Source organism: Polypterus senegalus, chromosome 11 (assembly GCF_016835505.1).
Source record: "Polypterus senegalus isolate Bchr_013 chromosome 11, ASM1683550v1, whole genome shotgun sequence".
In the NCBI taxonomy this organism is placed as follows: Eukaryota; Metazoa; Chordata; class Cladistia; order Polypteriformes; family Polypteridae; genus Polypterus; species Polypterus senegalus.
Window position 1 is genome coordinate 93556455 of NC_053164.1, and position 18412 is coordinate 93574866.

The 18412-nt window shown below is 40.2% G+C and overlaps 1 protein-coding gene across 1 annotated transcript in view; it reads left to right on the plus strand.

Annotated features, from left to right (window-relative positions):
* unc5db (unc-5 netrin receptor Db) overlaps nt 1-18412 on the plus strand; it is a 756179-nt gene that overhangs the window by 545486 nt on the left and 192281 nt on the right. Inside the window, exon 8 of the mRNA XM_039769246.1 lies at nt 426-458. Coding sequence (XP_039625180.1) covers nt 426-458 — 33 coding nt within the window. The remainder of the gene's footprint in view (nt 1-425; nt 459-18412) is intronic.

Sequence of the window (18412 nt, forward strand, 5' to 3'; positions counted from 1 at the left end):
TGTGTCATGTTGAAGAAATATTTCACTTCCTTAATATAGTAGATTCTAAGCAATTAGAGAGATAGCATCAGCTTTTTATTTTACTTTCCAATCTTCAGGTTGCGGAGAGTGCTGTTCCTAATTACAGCACGATTATTGTATTTTATTTGATTTTTTTTTTTTGTTAGCTACCTAGGTCATTAAATGAGCTGCACTTTTGCAGATCAAATAAAATCAATTATAGTGCGTGTGCCGTGCAGCCTGGCCGACTAAGCCTCTAGAAGTGAGAACGGCGCAGGCTTTTGAAAACATTATCTAAGATGTACTTAGCGGGGCGCTTCTATTAAACACTTTGGCTTTGTTCTGCGCTGAGATGTAATTGCCTGGCTTCCAGACTCTGTAAATGACTGTAATTATGCCCCCTGTTTCTTGTCTTTCTTTTCTAGACCGAAAACTCCTGCACAAGGTGAAGCCTCCAAGTAAGTTGCTTTTTTTCCATTTTGTGTCATTATATAGTCGTTTATGAAAGGCTTTGATTCATAATCAAAACTCATTTGGGATAATTAAGTAATTGAGCAAAGCAGGTCATTTCTGTCCAAAGTAAAGAAGAGGGGAGGAGAGGAGTTTACTAAGGCACATCCTGTGATTATACAAAGGAGAAAAGCAAAAATAGCTAACACTTTGTGGAAGGGTGCATGTCCCCAACACCTTTGGGCCACAGAGCAAACAGGCTCTTGGTCCCCTCTGATGAACGTCCACATACTGTAGCTACTTGCTAAACAATTACTTCACAATCACTCAATAAAACAAGCAAGGTCAATTTTATCTCTTTAGCTTCGACTTTATGGACTTGTTTGTTGCCACACTTGTAACGTAACATAATATAACATCCTCAGACCCACTCAGGATACTTCCAGATAGCATTAGTGCAGGGAAGGAATCAACCCTAGACATTGCTGGGCCCACTCATAGACACACCCATTTTCACTGGATGCCAATTAAAGTTGCTAATTAACCTAACACACACACACATTTTTTAAATATATCAAGTCAGATTATAAAAACAGGTGGAAGAGACCAGTTAATAGGCTGTGTTTAATGTTACCTTAGTCCTGGCACTTAAAACTTTCTCTCGCAGTTTCGCTGAGTTTGTGTCAAACACCACCCCGACCATCTCATCTTCCTCTCCATAAGCACAGTCCTTCACCCGTGAATATTTACCCGTGGCAGTTTGCTATTGGATTGCCGCTGACGGACGGCCTTATATGGGCAGGCACTAAATTACAAACGCCAGCGGCAGCCTGTCTATGAACTTAATTTAAAGTGTAGGTTTACATCGTGCTTTGTTTCCGAAGTAGCATCATGAATATGGTTGTATATGTCACTCGCTCGCTTCTTATTGTTTCGCTGCCTTCTCAATTATATAATGCATGTTTTTGAGGTCTTCCTGGTTTTCTATGTACTGCGTGATTATGTGGGAAGCGTGATGATGTCACACGAAACTCCGCCCCCACGGCGTTGAAGCTCATCTCCATTACAGTAAATGGAGAAAAACTGCTTCCAGTTATGACCATTACGCGTAGAATTTCGATATAAAACCTGCCCAACTTTTGTAAGGAAGCTGTAAGGAATGAACCTGCCAAATTTCAGCCTTCCACCCACACGGGAAGTTGGAGAATTAGTGATGAGTCAGTGAGTGAGTGAGTGAGTGAGTGAGTGAGTGAGGGCTTTGCCTTTTATTAGTATAGATAACCAATTCAAAGCTTTATATCTCTTTCATTTCTCTTTTTAAAATAGATTATAAAGTAGAAAAAAACAGTTAAGGCTCTTCAAGTTACTAAAGTATATTTTATGGGTTTTCTTCCAATGTAGTCTAACCTCTCCAAATTAACTTTGGAAACTTGTGTTATTTTTATTCTTCAACCACCATAACAAAAACTGTTTGGAAAAGGTGACAATAAGCACACATCTTATTTTTGCTGAAAAACAGGTGATGTTGTCAGGTTAATGTGTTTCGCTGAGCACATGCACCCTGTCATGGTAACTCTCTCCAAAGCACTAGTCTTGTTATTTTTTGCCCAAATGTTTCTTTACATGAATGACACAATACACACACATAACTGTGACAACATGTCTACACCAAACTGTATACAGTAGTACTGATAAAGAATATGAACTTGAACTTTAGCATTAAGCAAAAAAAATAGCCTTCTGCACAGCTTAGGTTTAAAATTTTATAACAACAGTATCGATAATAATAACGATAAGAAGAAGAAGTTAGAACACTTTTTTTTTGTGTCTTTTAGGTTTTTCCTCCCTTCTTCTTTTCCTTCGATCTCTTAATTATCTTCAATTTAGCTCAGATCAAATGGGTCTGAAGTACAATCAGGACTTTCTGATTCTGTGGTCATTGGGACTGCAGTTACCTCAGAGGACTATAAAAGACTCTTGTTGGCCACAGTTCTCCAGTGTCAAACCAGTTAGCTTTAGTTCACTGTGCTTTCAGTCTTTATGCTCTTTAAGTGTTTGTCTCTTTTGAGAAATGTTGTGTGGCTTTACTGTGATCCACTTTTTATAGAAAGTTTGTATTGTTTGATAATGCCCATCTTTAGGATACCCTCAATATCTTTTCTGCCTCTTGTGATATTTTAGTTGAGGACTTTAGTACTCATCTCTTGTGAGAGAGACACCACTTGTTTCAAATTGCTTGGTACTGTATATTGGATACCATTTTCTGAGTATGTGTCTTTACTTCTGCTAGCTCTTTCTCTTTGTTTATAGCATGCTTTAGTTTTCTTCTTTGCTTCTGTGTTGAATTTTGATTAAGTTAAGTGTTTTATTATTATTTGTTTAATACTTTATTTTTTAAATATTTTTTAATAATTTTTGTTTTGTTTAATAAATAGGTTATAGGAACTTCAATTTCCTTGATTTAATAAAATCAGTTCATTTATGTCACATGTTGAGCTTGAGCTTGAGAAGGTTTGTTCTGGTTTTGGCCCTTTGTTTTGGGGATTCTTGGCAACCGCCTGCAACTCTGTATTGGAATTTAGAAGTTGAATAGATAATAATAATAAATGGGTGACATGGTGGCACAGTACCATATAATTTCAAAGTTCCAGGTTTAAAAGTCAAGTCGGCAATTATATACTGTATGGAGTTGCTGGAACAGGCTGGAAATCCCATCGGCCAGAGGTGATTTGCTTATGTGTTGACAGGATTATAGTCTGAGATGTCAGCAGAGTTGGTATACGGAGTTTGTTAGGTGCCTTTCTTTTAGTTTATTAATAATGAACAGGAACCAAAGTCACAAATCAGCTTTTATTTCCCTAAAAGATTTTCCTTTTTTGATATGGTTTGGGTGCTAGTCACTAACAAAGTCCTCCGGTGGGCTGGTGCCCTGCCCGGGGTTTGTTTCCTGCCTTGCGCCCTGTGTTGGCTGGGATTAGCTCCAGCAGACGCCCGTGACCCTGTAGTTAGGATATAGCGGGTTGGATAATGGATGGATGGATGTTCTCAGTGCTGCCCTCTATTCTATTAATGTGCCATTCTACTGCTCATGCCATGTCATGCCGCAGAGAAATGGCAGCACCCAAGAGGGAACAATTAAAAAAAAAATCAACATCAAAACAACCACTAATGAAAATTCAGATCTCTTCAGAACAAAATGAAAACATCTGAAATTAATATTTTTTTAATAATATGTGGCCTGAAGGGAGCACTCCAACTCCCCACATCTGACATCGACAGACACAGAAACAAGTCCAGCAAAACACCTGCATTTTACTGGATTCTTTCATGGGAAATTCTTCCCCAATCATTTCCCACAGCAATAAACTCAGTAACAAGCACAGTAGAAAGCACAGTCAATACTCTCTGTCTTTGACTTCTTTGTCTCTCTCTGCCTCCTCTTTCTCCCAGCAAGCTTCATCTTCTCCCACCGAGCTCATGCTCCCCAAGAGAAGGGAGGCTACTCCTTTTTTCCTGCACCCAGGAGTACTTCCAGTGGCATGTTAGCGTAGTTCAGAAGCATTTCTGAATGCGAGCGAAGCCCGAAAAAGCAAGGCTCTGCAGTCCCTGAAGCACACCCTGGCAGCCCCCCTGGAACCCAACAGAGCTGAGACAGCAAATTCCAATTCCCAGTGTGCCCTGTGGGAATCCATGGTGCTGTAGCAACCCTGTGGGGCTGCCATATAGCAATCTGGGAGAGATAATGCCCTGTGCACTATCTTTCCTCAGGCCATTCCATCACAAAGGTGTCCCAGTTGTGTAAGGGCCCCGGCCATCTGTCACAACTAGTTAATACTAATTCTAATGTGTTCCTGTAATAAGAATGAGAAATAATAACAATTTGGAATTAAAAATGACCACACAAAAACAAAGGCAACCACAAAAACATGTTTACTTCTGACAAATTCAAAGACATGTATATTAGATAAATTAGCCTCTCTAAACTGGACCAGTATGAGTGAGTGTGGCCTGCATAGGCTATCCAGAGCTTATTTCTGTTTTGTACCCAGTCATACAGAGAAAGACAAAGGATGTTCAGAGACCAAATTCACAAAATGAATGGGTGATAATAATAATAATAATAATACAGTTGATTCCGGTTAATCGGACCACCGGTTAATTGGACCAGGCGCTTATTCGGACCAAATACTAAAGAACCGAAACAGATCATATTACATAAGCCTAATATTGTTCGCTTATTTGGACCAAAATTCCGTTTAATCAGACCAAAGAATGTGACAGAGAATAAGAAAAAGAAGCCACAAGTCGCCCGCGGAAAACGGATATAAAGCAGGTCAGCGACATCGGTAGGATCCCTGGGCTTCCCAGGAGAATTTATGCTTTTATCAAAGGTCAGAAAGTCGGAAAATTTGTACCAAGAGCAAACCACTGGGGGTGAACATGTCTGCCCTTTCTTTCCTAAAACGGACCGTCCAGTAGCCGGCGACATAAAGTCGAGCGTAAACAAAAGTGTCCGTGCAAGGAATTCCTTCCTGTCAATCAGGATTAAAGTTTACGCGAGAAAGCTTTTGCTTCAAGAAAGTCAAACTGGACACTTTTAGTGCCAAAGCTTTGAATGGCAAGAATTTTGTGGCTCTCCTGACCTCCACATCTTGACCCGGAAACACCAAGATTTTGTTCAAGTGCAGTGAGTCAACAGAATGCATCAGTTCACACTAGACACGTTCTTCAGACGTTGAGTGGAATTTAGTAATTTAACCTTTTTTATTGTGCTTCGCATGCTGAGTGTCGTGTAGATCGTTTCGAAGAATTTGTAGATGTCTTTTTCAATAAACAAAGTTGTAAGCAATCGTACATGTACATGTACGTAGTTCTTGTTTGTATGTTCACCATACGCATTTGCAGCACAATAAAAGTCATAGTAACATTTTAATATGTTACTTATAGCACGTCCCATCTTGGTTGCACATGTATAGGGCATGTTCGTGTAATCGGACCAGCCGGTTATTAGGACCAAAATGATCCGGTCCCGATGTGGTCCGATTAACAGGAATCGACTGTAATAATAATAGTTGCTCTTGGGCTGGTCAAGAAAGGGATGGAAAACTACACCAACAAAATCACTGGTAATATCAAGATACAAGAGGTCCAGAACATCATCCTCCTTGGCACTGCTCATCTACTGAGGAGGAATTTATCCACCATGTGAACCATCACACCATCATGGCAGCCCTTAGCTTAAGGAATGGATTCGGGTTAATAAGTTAAAAGAGTAAGACTTTAAGGAAAGATAATAATAATAATAATAAACAACAACACTAGTGTATGAGGTACCCAGTTGGTAGTTAGGTGTTTTGCAGGTGCTTCATTGTAAAATGAAATCTTACACTTGCACTGTGGAATATTTAATTAGCTATGCAGAATACTATCACATAAGATATGAATAGCTCAAGCACACACATTGCATCATACATAGATACACAATCCTTAAATAAATGCCACAGCACCTTCAACCTCAGACCAGTATCTTGCAGATCATCCACTTTTCATGACACAAACACATTTCTGTATGGCAGAGAAAAAGTCAGCAATTGATTCATTCATTCAAGTGTTGATACGCACTTCAACAAAAGCAGAATCTTTGGTTAAAGTTTCTTTATCTGGGACATTATTCTCTTTTTTTTCAATTGAAGCACAGGCAGTTGAAGTGGTTTGCTCATGGTCACACAGTGTCAGTAGCATGAGTTAAACCCACAACCTCAGGGTTTGAAGTCTAACATTTTAACCACTATGCCACACTGCCTGAAGTTAAAAATTTATAAGCAGAGAACTTTTTTTTTCTGTTCTTCGTTTCAGAGTGGAGCTGGGCTAAATAACATATCATTAGCACCACTCTGCCACAGATAAGCACTGTAGCTCTATTTAATTAAAAGCAAAGTAAAACGATACATCCTAACATCACAACCTTCCTCTGAATTTGTACTTGAGCATATTTTCTTGCAAACCCAGAAATGGGCACTGAGTCTGAAGGGAGAGAGTTCCCTGAAATTTTCACCTCGATACCATCTCTAGACGGGCTGCTAGTCCTTTAGAAAGCAGGGATATGTAAATGTTATTTCTTACACTGCCCTTATTTCCTCTTGTTGATAGTGGTATGTTTCCACTCACACACGCAGAATCTTGGCTCTTGTTCAGACTGCCAAAAAGTGTCCTGATGTTGTCCAGATACTTCGCTCTCATGGCACGTGTCATTTGCCATACATTGTTTGGAGTTGCAGAGTGATCTCCCATTCACTCCTGCCTCTCAGTTTTTTTCACAAGGCCTGACAGGATATAAGCAGCAAGCGTTACACATGCCTGAAATTTGGCACGTAGGTTAGGTGGTGCTGCCAACTGCCCTTCCCATATCTGTTGTCTAGGTGTCACTAATCCTTGCTCTTCTCTTTTTAGTTGCACTTTGACAAATGAGACGAGATATCCACATGAGACGTGTAAACAGCACTGCAGGAGACACTTGGGAGTGTTTAAAAGGATGACTGTTGAGGTGGCATTTTTAACACTGAATGTACAAGTGCAAGTAAGCTAATGATAAAGCAGTGGTGAAGGCCTATCAGTCCATTCATTTGGAAACCAAAGAAAAGGAGGCTTCAAGGGAGAAGTATTCTTTAAATTGAAGTCATTTTCTCGCATTGTTGTATACATTAATTTGCAGTGTTCTTCATGCAGAATTAAGGCATGTAAATGCTTCCAGACGGGACTCATTTTTCTTGTGTCAGTGGTGTGATTTTCACTGGAATTAAAAAGTGTTTTACAAAGTGAAACAGAGATTTGCTGTAAATTCAGTTTCATCTTGTGACCTGTAGGGGATGTTGCAGCACCCCAAACCCCAGACACAACTCTAGAAAAACACAAGTCCTGCATGCAAATAAATGATTTATTTCAGAAATACCTCCAAACAGGCTTCAGCACACAGTTTGCACAATTGCAGTTCTCTTTTATCTTTTCTCTCTTTCTTATTTTTTTTCATCCTCCACTCCTCCCGACTCCAACTCACCTGGATAAGGCAGAGCGGCTCCTTTTATTGAAGACTCTGGAGTATTTCCTGTGTCAGGGCATTGCCAATAGGACCACACTTCCATGTTAGGCATAAGCTCCCCAAAGTAGGGACCACAGATCCCTGCAGCATACCCTGACAGGCATCCATGGAACCCAACAGGGCTGCCCCACAGGACTACAATTCCCAGCATAACCTTTGGGTATTCATATTTGTACCATATTCCAGGGCCGCTGCCATCTAGCAAAGAGATGGCCTCCCCTGTCCCTCTGTTACACAGGCCTCATAAGAAATAAGAAATTTTGGTCCATCCTTGCCAGGACGCCAGCATATTCACTCTGAGGATGGTGCCTCCTGCCAACCTCCTTGCAAAGGCAAGGAACAGCCTACCTTTCTTTTTGGCCATTCAGTATGGCCACCTCCCAACCAGGTAAGGAATCATGCACCATCACAGTCAGGACACCAGTCCATGCCTCCTGTCCACCACAATTGCTTATTTACAACTTTAGAGAAAACGAAGATGAAAGATAGGAAGTTGCACAGGTTACAGGGGCCAGAGCATATCCTAGTAATTTTGAGGCCAAGCAGAAACCAGTACCGAACAGATGCCACTCCATTAGAGGAGTAGTTCACAAACCTAGGAAACTTTAGTTAAATAAAATCAAAAATATGAAAACTTACAGATGACTAATTGGTGCTTAGATCTGTATCTGGCATAAACCCTGGAGATTACCCTGGACCACATTAAAGCAGACAAAGCCTGCCAACATGGCAAGCTGGTTCTGCTTGGCACCCTCCTTTGTGCCTCTTTTTCCCTTTTAATAACATTTCAAGACTAGCACACTTTAGGGAAGTTTGAGTTTTAACATCCTAGCTTCCTCATGGCTTTTGCCACCCAAAAGGTACTTTTTTGAAACTGTTTGCAAGGATTAAATGAAGCCTACAAAGCCAATCTATCAAACCTTCACATTCACCCTTCTCTTCCTCTCCTATATCAGTAAGCAGCAAGTGAGAAGAAAGAACCACAGCTGTCTTGATGTTCCATGATAATCCTTCTACTGTATGTGAGATTCTATCTTAAACACATTGATCTCTGATCAGATATTTCCTAGCTCAGCACACTGCCCCCCCCCCACTGGCTACCATTGGGACCTGTATTAGGATCTTTGCATAAGATGTCTAACTATTGGTTTGTTTGAAAGATTCCGGGGAGGGGAGTCAAAGAAAGGAGATTAGAATGCCATCATAAAGGCATTGACGCTTGGGTGACCTCCCACAAGCAGAATGAGCTACTTGTATTCAGGAAGGAGCATTGCTGGGATGAGACAGAGTGCATTAACGCACTTTCCAGCGAGAGAGCGGAGTAACGGATGGTTTGCGGCGAGTGAACATGTGTGCTATAGAGGAAATTAATGGAGTGTAATTACAGCAAATGAGCTAATTTAATCAATTATATGTGTTAATATGCCTGGTGCAATTTATGAGCCTTCATTTCTAGCCTCTGCACTTTTTCCGATTATCTTCAGGTGCTTGAGAGAATACAGGCAGAGTCATTTGTAGAAACTTCATTAGCATTGGACCTGCTCCTAATGAGGCTGCACTGATCGGCTTGTAAAAAGGTACAGAAAGACAGAGCTGGACATAACTGCTGAGTCTTTCTGGCAGCAGAAGTTTCACAAAGCCATCAATAACCCTTCTGCATGGAAGCATTTTGAAATTCTGTCAATCAGTCTGCCCATCTCATCCTTCTTATTTCATTCAATTCAGCACTCGTACAGTGCTCTGCATGGAGTACAGACTCAGAGAACCAGCACAGAATCATACCGATACAGTATGACAGCAAGTCAAGTTCATAAATGCCCATGTCAATGCAAATAAACAGTATGCCCACTGTTCTGATAGTTTCTGTCACCTGTCTACACATTTATGCATGTGTTCAGACTCAGAATTAGGCAGAAACAGATATGTAGCAATGTAAATCTACAATCCAATGTCTGAGCACATACAGATGTGTCTCACATTTGCACACACTGACTGGTACCCAACACACAAACACACATTGGCCTGCATCCACCCATGACATTCACACACAGACATACATTTCGGACAAACCTGTACACATTCTTGCTCACACACCAGAATGTAATGCATACACACCTACCTATACATGGACACACACATGCATAGACACAGCTGTCCCTCCAATTAGGCAGCTGCTCCATAACCAGCCCACCAAAACAGTGACTATTCTGTCCCAGTGGACTTTCCCAAACTTTTGTCCATATTTAAATAAAATACACTTAAGGCTGCTTTGCAAAATGTAACATCTCAGTGTCCGCTTCTACTCAGGATGAAAGTGTGTGTGTGCCTTTCCACCAATCATATTTTCATGTAAATTTTTTTCCCTTTATGACCAAGCGGCCTTTTCTTTTTTTCTCTTCGTGACAGGCGTTGCTCAAAGCCTTGTCAGAGGCAGCTGCAATTTGAACAAATCTTTGTCACTTACATTCGCCGGCCTGTCGCCTTGGGTATAGCAATGCATTATGGAAATGCGATTTGAAATGAGTCTGCCAGGCATTAGCAAGTAGAGTGCAAAGGGATTATTAACCCTTGTTTGGCATTGCACATGCTAGGAACGGCTAACAACTCCAAAGCTCTGGGAAATGGCAACATGCCTTTGTGATTTGTATGACTTGGTGAGGCGTACCTGTGATTACCATTCTCAGTAGCCCAAAGAACGCCATCCCATGAGGGACTAGCGTTAAGAGTGAGTGGAGCATGATTCTGTCATGTTTTACAGCCATCTGAGCATGTTTTGTGCTGTTGTGTGTTGTTTTGTGTTTTATTTTTTACTTTTGTTGTTTTTTATTTTGCATGATTTTACTATCAATCCAAGATAGCAAAGAAACTGTAATGCCATATTGGTGTGGCTACATTACATAATGGTGTGTTATGAAGAACAGTAGTCTTTTAGCATCTAGATTAGCTTCTGTTTGATTTTGGGTAACTTTGATCCATATTGTGACATGTGAGCCGGTGTCTTGCACCGCAAAGACAAGGTCGAGGCTCAGAACCTTAGCAAAACCAGCTTTATTTAACTCAAAAGAGGAACAGCATAGTTATTTATTGTAGTGGGATCTACCATTCTATTAAACACAGACACAGCAAACAGGCAAGGTTGGAGCCTGGTCAGTGGCCAAGCTATAACATTCCCTACATCACCCATCGGGAGACTAGTGCTTTGCGTGTAGCAGCAGTCAGATTGTAGTTGTTTCTGAGCCACTGTGAATCTGCGGTTGCCTTGCCAATGGACAAGCAACCCTCAACGGACACAGCAGTCACGCTTCTGCGTGTCGTCCCGTTGGAGAGGGTCTCAAAAGAGTTTAGGAGTCTCACAATATGCTTTTTACCAGTAGCGGCACACTACACTTGCCTTGAGATTTTGTATTCTTTCTCTGTGTGTTTAGCGTTTGTTTGCTCAGAGGTTGATGCTATTGCTGCTTCCTGAGCAGCTCTTCTTTTCTCCATCCTAGCGGCCCGCTTCTTCTCTTCTTTAACGCATCTTTTCACGTTAAAAATGATTAAGTCAGTGTTTGTGTTGCAATTACTTAGTAATTTTTCCTTAATTTTTCACTTAAGCTGACACTTAAGTCTTCAATCTGCCTCAAGAATGATTTAAGATATGAAGAGGTAGTGGAAGTGATGGCGAAGGTGGTAGGAATGAGAACAACGTCCGTGCGCATGTGCCGCATGACCACCCTGCTGGTCACTACCGAGAGTTGATTCTACAATAAAATAAAATAAAAATACAAAGAGGAATAACCTTGAAGGTTAATCATTGCCTCGAAAGTGGATAGTAGACGTCATGTAGTATATGTGTCCCAAATTTCAGGTCAATAGGTCAAACAGTTTGCAGGCTAGAGGTGATTTAAAATTATGGACAGACAAACGGACAGCCATGGTAGTGTATTATATAAGAAGGTTGTTATTTTATTTTACCATTTCCTCCATGTTATACCATTTTATATTTATATTTTTGGGACATTCTTCATTTTTTTTTGTTTGTTGACAATGGAAACACTGTCAGACACGTCTTTTCTCCGTCTTTCATGTAACATCACTACGCACCGCACAGTGTTGCTGGTGTCCAACTTTTGTACAAAGAAACAAATCAACTCAGTTCTTTGTGAGTTATTATTCTGCGTGAAGGTGAGAAGAGAATCCAGAGAAGAAATGTCAAACCAAAAATAAGACAAAACTGTAAAGAATAAATCCTAAAGCCCATAGCCTAATTGTAAACAGAAATAAAAGTCAAAGAGAGAGAAAACAGTAGAATTGGAAACCTGAAAGTAGAAACAAAATTTCGTCTGATGGAGTTTTTATCCCAGTCATGGATACCAAATGAATCTTTGCACCAGATTTAAAAGGTCGCACTGATGATGCAAGGCTTTGTGTGCCAGTATCAGGAATAGTAACCTAGTGTTGCCCAATTGATTAACAGAATAATGTCACCGCACCATGAATGATCATTACATTCAGGAAACATATAACTGCACAGAAGAAGGGGGCGGTTGGCTTAAAGAAAAAACAACCCAAATTCCCACAAAAAATATTTAGAGAAAAAAAAAATTCTCAACATGCATAGATCTTAACAGTTATTTAGGGAAAGGATCATAAGGTCGGCAGGATTTTTGCTTTGCTTTTCGACTACAAATTTTGTACAATAATTTGGTATTGACGTTAGGCTCTCTGGTTACTTCTTGATTCAACCATCTGCATCATCTTTGACAGTTCTTTTGGTTTTCCCCTTAAATACCATCTTCATTTAAATGTAATTTAATTTTATTTCTTTTCAAATTAAAGGAGCTGCGGTGGGCTGGTGCCCTGCCCGGGGTTTGTTTCCTGCCTTGCTCCCTGTGTTGGCTGGGATTGGTTCCAGCAGACCCGTGACCCTGTAGTCAGGATATAGCGGGTTGGATAATGAATGAATGAAATTAAAGGAGCCTCCTTCTACTCAACAATATGAGTTACGTCAAGGGGCAGCAATCCCTCCATGAAAGAAGAATTGCCACACTCTTGTCTTTATGAAATTCACTTCACTTAATAGTTTAATGCACCTCTTCCATCTTCCTATTCATTGCACAGGCTATTTTCCCTACTTGTTTTTCAGCACATATTGTTTTGTGCTACAGGTTGTTGTTTGTTTGTTGTAGTCAGTTTTGCCATTCACTTTTTTCTACTCTGTGATGTGTTTCCTTTTTTGTGCTCTTTAGGAACTAATTAATTTTAGGAAGGCGCTCACGTCTGTGCATGTAAGGATGGGTGGGTAAAGCAGACACTTGCAGGTCTGACCATAAGACTTTGTAAATTCAATTGCTTATCAGGCTACTGATCTTTCAGGACTTTAACACCATGAGCTATTTTCTTTCTTAAACGATTTTATTTAACTTGACTCCTCTGTCTGTTTGTTTGCCTGGATCAAAACTTGCAACTGATTTTAAACCCATTTTGGCAAAGCTAATTTTTTCATATTTTGCAGACATGTTCCGTATCGATGACAATACAATAATCCATCAAAACCGATGCAATTACATAACAAATTTTGCCATAATCAATGGTTATGAGATTCCAATTAAAAAACACACTACAATGATGGAGAGAGAATATAGTGAAATATAGGAGCATACAAGTGAGAGACGCATCTGATTGCCCCTACTTGCCTCTTCCAGTGAGTGAAGTTGGTAAATATGCATGCAGACTTTACTTGTTTACTCTTGCGAAGGAGTAGCCTTGATGATCAAGGTGAGGAAGTGTTGGTGTAAGCTTGCCATTTTGTCGTCAGACAACAACCGAGCACTAATCCCATAAGAACCTGGACAGAAAAATAGGCAAAATATAATTCTTTTTAGTATTCAAATAATTCTGCAAAAAAGATATATTATGTAATACTTTCAAAGAAGCTTCCTGTTCATTAAAAATGATTAAAGCAAAATCATTTGTAAAATATTCAAAAATATATAAAAAGAAAATTTTAAGTTAAACAATTTTATTAACTTTACTTATAAATGCACTAAAAAGCAAAAAAATTTATTTTTCTTTAACCACAAGTTTCATTTTTTTACAGTAAGTGACATATATTAATTCAATCGGACATATATTAATTCAATCAATCAATTTATAGAATAGCTACTTTCATCACAAAATATAAAAAACAACAACATTGTAATTTCCCACCATGCTAAACAAGTTTCAAAAATTGTTTGAATTAATTAATTTATGTGCACCCCATGATTTTATTTAGTCACATATAACCACAAAAATTGTGCTTAAAAAAATATTTTTTGCTTTTTAGTCCATTTATAACTAAAATAAACTTAAAACTTAAAAAAAATTCATACTTTATTTATTTATACCTTGGGGATTAATCAATGCATTTTATCCATCCATCCATTTTCTAACCCGCTGAATCCAAATACAGGGTCACGGGGGTCTGCTGGAGCCAATCCCAGCCAACACAGGGCACAAGGCAGGAACCAATCCTGGGCAGGGTGCCAACCCACCGCAGGACACACACAAACACACCCACACACCAAGCACACACTAGGGCCAATTTAGAATCGCCAATCCACCTAACCTGCATGTCTTTGGACTGTGGGAGGAAACCCACGCAGACACGGGGAGAACATGCAAACTCCACGCAGGGAGGACCCGGGAAGCGAACCCGGGTCTCCTAACTGCGAGGCAGCAGCGCTACCACTGCGCCACCGTGCCGCCCCAATGCATTTTATGCCACCAGAAAATGTAATCTTTTTTCTTCTTGTGATTTCTATCCATATAGAAAATGTTCCTAATAATTAAAACCTTAGCTGTCACAATGTACATATAGATACTGGTGTGGCAGCACAGGTTCTCAGTGGTCTTCTAGATTTTAACATAAACTGTACTAAAAGTAAAAGTGCATAGTATAGAGCCTATGGAGGATTTGTATTTTGTAAAAGTATTGTAAAAAAACAAACAGTAAAACTCAAGTTTCCATACTGGAGGGAAGATATTTGAATTTCAAAATGAGGTAACCTGTACTTATGCAATCATCAGCTTTAGATGTATAATGAGTAGCCCCTTGTTATTAATTCTACCTGCATTTCCCACTTTGTTCTGTGCTTTTCCCATGATGTGCTTCATTAACATCAAATTCAATGCAACTAACATTGTTACGGCAATAAAATATTAGCTTGCTTAACGTATTTCAAGAATTGTAGGGGGTACATTTAAGCTGTTCCCACACATAAAATTGGACCACATAGATGAGGGTTATGAAAATGGTAAATTATCACAAAAATAAAAACACTAGGGCAAAATCTGATAAGGAGAAAATAATAAGACAGCTCCCATGGCCTGTCTATATAATTTTAAATTTTCTTATTTAACTGGTGCCTTTATTCAAGTTCACTTACATCATTTATGATACAATTGGTTACACTTATTTTGAGGTCCAATTGGACCACAGACAGGTCAAGTGACTGGCTCATGGTCACATATTGTCAGTAGTGGGATCTGAACCTACAAGTTCACAGTTTGAAGTCCAAAGCCTTAACCACTACACCAGACTGCCTGCCTCATTTCTGACCAACCTTAAGGCACCCACTTACCCATGATAAATTATAAAGACTCCAGAAAACACCTACAGTAATTTTGTGCTTCTTCTGGGCTCTTGTCCTCTTGCCAATTATGCTCTTGTTTTCATTTGCTCAACAGTCTTATGGCTAGAAGGATCTTTTAAACACCGTTTACCAACAACCTCTGGAGTCACTTCTGGTGCCCTTGGAATTGTGTCCAAGTAATGGGAATGGTGTCTTTTTCCGCTAGTTACAATTGGCTACAGCTCCACCTAGTCACATCTAGTGGACCTGCAAGCCCAGACCTGATATTTATTTTAATTGGCCAATATGCTGTAACTATATCATGTTTGAGGGACAGCCTATAAATGATGTACAGAAAATACTTTTTAAAACAAGTAGGTTTGGTTTCATTGTATTATGCGATTCAGAAGGATATTTTACAAGATAGAAAAATTGAGAATTTTCAAATATAGTGTGGAACTCAGAATTTCAGAAAGCACAACTCATTGTACATTATCTCAAATGGGCACAATGGAATTCAACTCACATTGGTCAAAAACGAGAAGATGTGGTTGTATTGGACCAATGAATGCAAATATTAAAGGACCGGAAAGTTATTGCCTGGTCTAATTCTGCTGGAAGGCCAAGGATATGGTGAAAATCACAAGAGTCTGTGTCTTCATCATGACAAGTGACAACAGTGAAGGCTGGTGTTGTCAGTGTAATGTTCTTGGGTCCTTTTTTATGATCTACAAAGAGAGAAATGTTTGAGTGATTCAGCATATGTGAATATCAACACAGATCAGGTACATCCCTTCATGGCAACAGTGTGTCCATGGGTACTTTTTGAATTAGGCAAAAACCTAAAACATTTCTTGAATGGTTTTAGTGACATCTTATTGTTGTAGTCTAACTACAGTAGTTGGCAAATCACAATCTAATAGAGAAATTGTAAGAAGACATTTAGCCAGTTATTTGGAGTTTTGATTTGACACACAGACCATCCAAGAACAGGTTGGTGACAAACAGTGCATTTCCCAGCATGGTGGAGCACCGTGCCATAGAGCAAAAGTGATAACTAAGTGGCTCAGGGGACAAAACACTGAAATTTTGGTCTATGGCCAGGACACTCCACAGACCTTAATCCCGTTGAGAACTTGTGGTCAATTCTCAAGAGGCGGGTGGACAAACAAAAAACCACAAATTCTGACAAACTCCAAGCATTGATTATGAAAGAATGGGCTGACATCAGTCAGGATTAGGCCCAGAAGTTGATTGACAGCTGTCAGAGACACCATAAAGGACCGGAAGAGGGCGTGCACCCGCCTTGGATCATGTGGGGGCCATCATCCTGGTGGCTTTGGGGGCCACGGGTTGAAGGAATGGAAGCCCAACCCTGTAGGGGCCCGTGGTCACCGCCAGGGGGTGCCCCAATGCCTTGGGAACCCTGGACCTCAGTAGTTCCGCCACACCAGGAAGTGCTGGGGGGAAGAGAAGCAGGGACATCCAGAATGCTTCCGGGAGTACAGCCGGCACTTCCACCACACAGGGGAGTGTCGGCGGGTGATTGCCGGGGAGCACCTGGAGCATATCCGGGTGAGGATTAAAGGGGCCGCCTCCCTTCATTCAAGGCTGGAGTCGGGTGGAAGAAGGACTAAGCAGAGGAGAGTGGAGGCGGCCTGAAGAGTGGAGGCATTGTGTGTTGGCCAGGATTTTGGGGACTTGGGGTTTGTGTGCACTTGGACTTTGTAAATAATAGTATTGCAAATAAACGTGTAGTGTGTGAAAAACAACATGTCTGCCTGTCTGTGCCCGGGTAACGTTCACACAGCATACCAGGGTGAATTACAGAGGACTTGAAAAAGAAGGACCAACACTGCAAATATTGGCTCTTTGCATAAACTTCATGTAATTGTCAATAAAAGCCTTTGAAACTTATGAACTTATGACATAAACATCTAAAAACATTGAAGCAGCAAACTAATATTTGTGTCATTCTCAAAACTGTAGGGTGCTGGGTCAGACTCGCATCATCCACATCTACGAATGTAGTAGAATCAGAATTCAAGGCTAGTCATGGATGGTTCGACAGATTTAAGAAGCGATCAGGCATTCACTCTGTCGTAAGACATGGCAAGGCAGCAAGTGCAGACCAGAAGGCAGCTGACGAGTTCATCACACGTTTCACGCAGTTCATCGAGGCAAAATGTTACATCCCCCAGCAAGTTTTTAATTGCGACGAGACGGGGCTTTTTTGGAAGAAAATGCCCGTAGGACGTACATCACAGCAGAGGAGACGAAGATGCCAGGACATAAGCCGATGAAGGACCGCCTCACCCTTGCATTGTGTGCAAATGCTAGCGGTGACTTTAAAGTGAAGCCACTGCTAGTCTATCATTTAGAGAATCCTCGAGCCTTTAAGGCCTTGTTCACTCGGGCGTTAAGTTTTTGGATAAGCGAACTTGCTTTGAACCTAGACGTTTATGTTGCATTTTCTGGTGGCGATCGATTGACTTCTACACCGGCGTTCTTTTGTCTCTGTCTAACGCCAGCCTGCAGCCCAAATTGTAGTTTGTGTGTTAACCTGTGGAGGCAGTGTCGGGAACTGGATATGAAAGCCCTTGTCGTTTTATTTGAGGTGCCTCCGTTCAATATGGACCATTTTGCTATGTTAGATATTAATCTTCTTGTTTTACAAATACTCGTAATACGGCAACGTAGGGAGAGAAAAAATGGGTTCATCCTCTGACTGCACAACGTCGGGTTAAAGGAAGTTTTTTTGTGCTTTATGAAGAAATGCGAAAATTTCCGTGCAAGTTTTTTAATTACTGTCAGATGTTGGTTTCCACTTTTGATTGTCTGCTGCAGCTGGTGCAATGCCACATTGAACGCCGATCAACCAATATGCGACTTGGTGTTAGCCCCGAAGAGAGACTACTTGTCACTTTGAGGTAAGGAAACAGTAGTCGAGTGTGCGCTTACACCGGTGTTATGCACTGAAATGCCCCCCCCAGCCATGGATTGCCCCCCTACATAATTGTTATCAAATATTATATTAGAACATAAATTAATAGGTTCATGGTTTACAAATTACACGAGACAATAAAATAAAATAAGCAATATGAAAATATATATGTTGTATATGAAAACATAAAAATATTAATATTTTTTCATATACAACATGTAAACTTTTATATTGTTTATTTTATAATAAAATTACTTTCGTCGAATTTTTCATCATAAACAATATTTATTTTTATTATATATAAATATTTATTTGCATATTCAT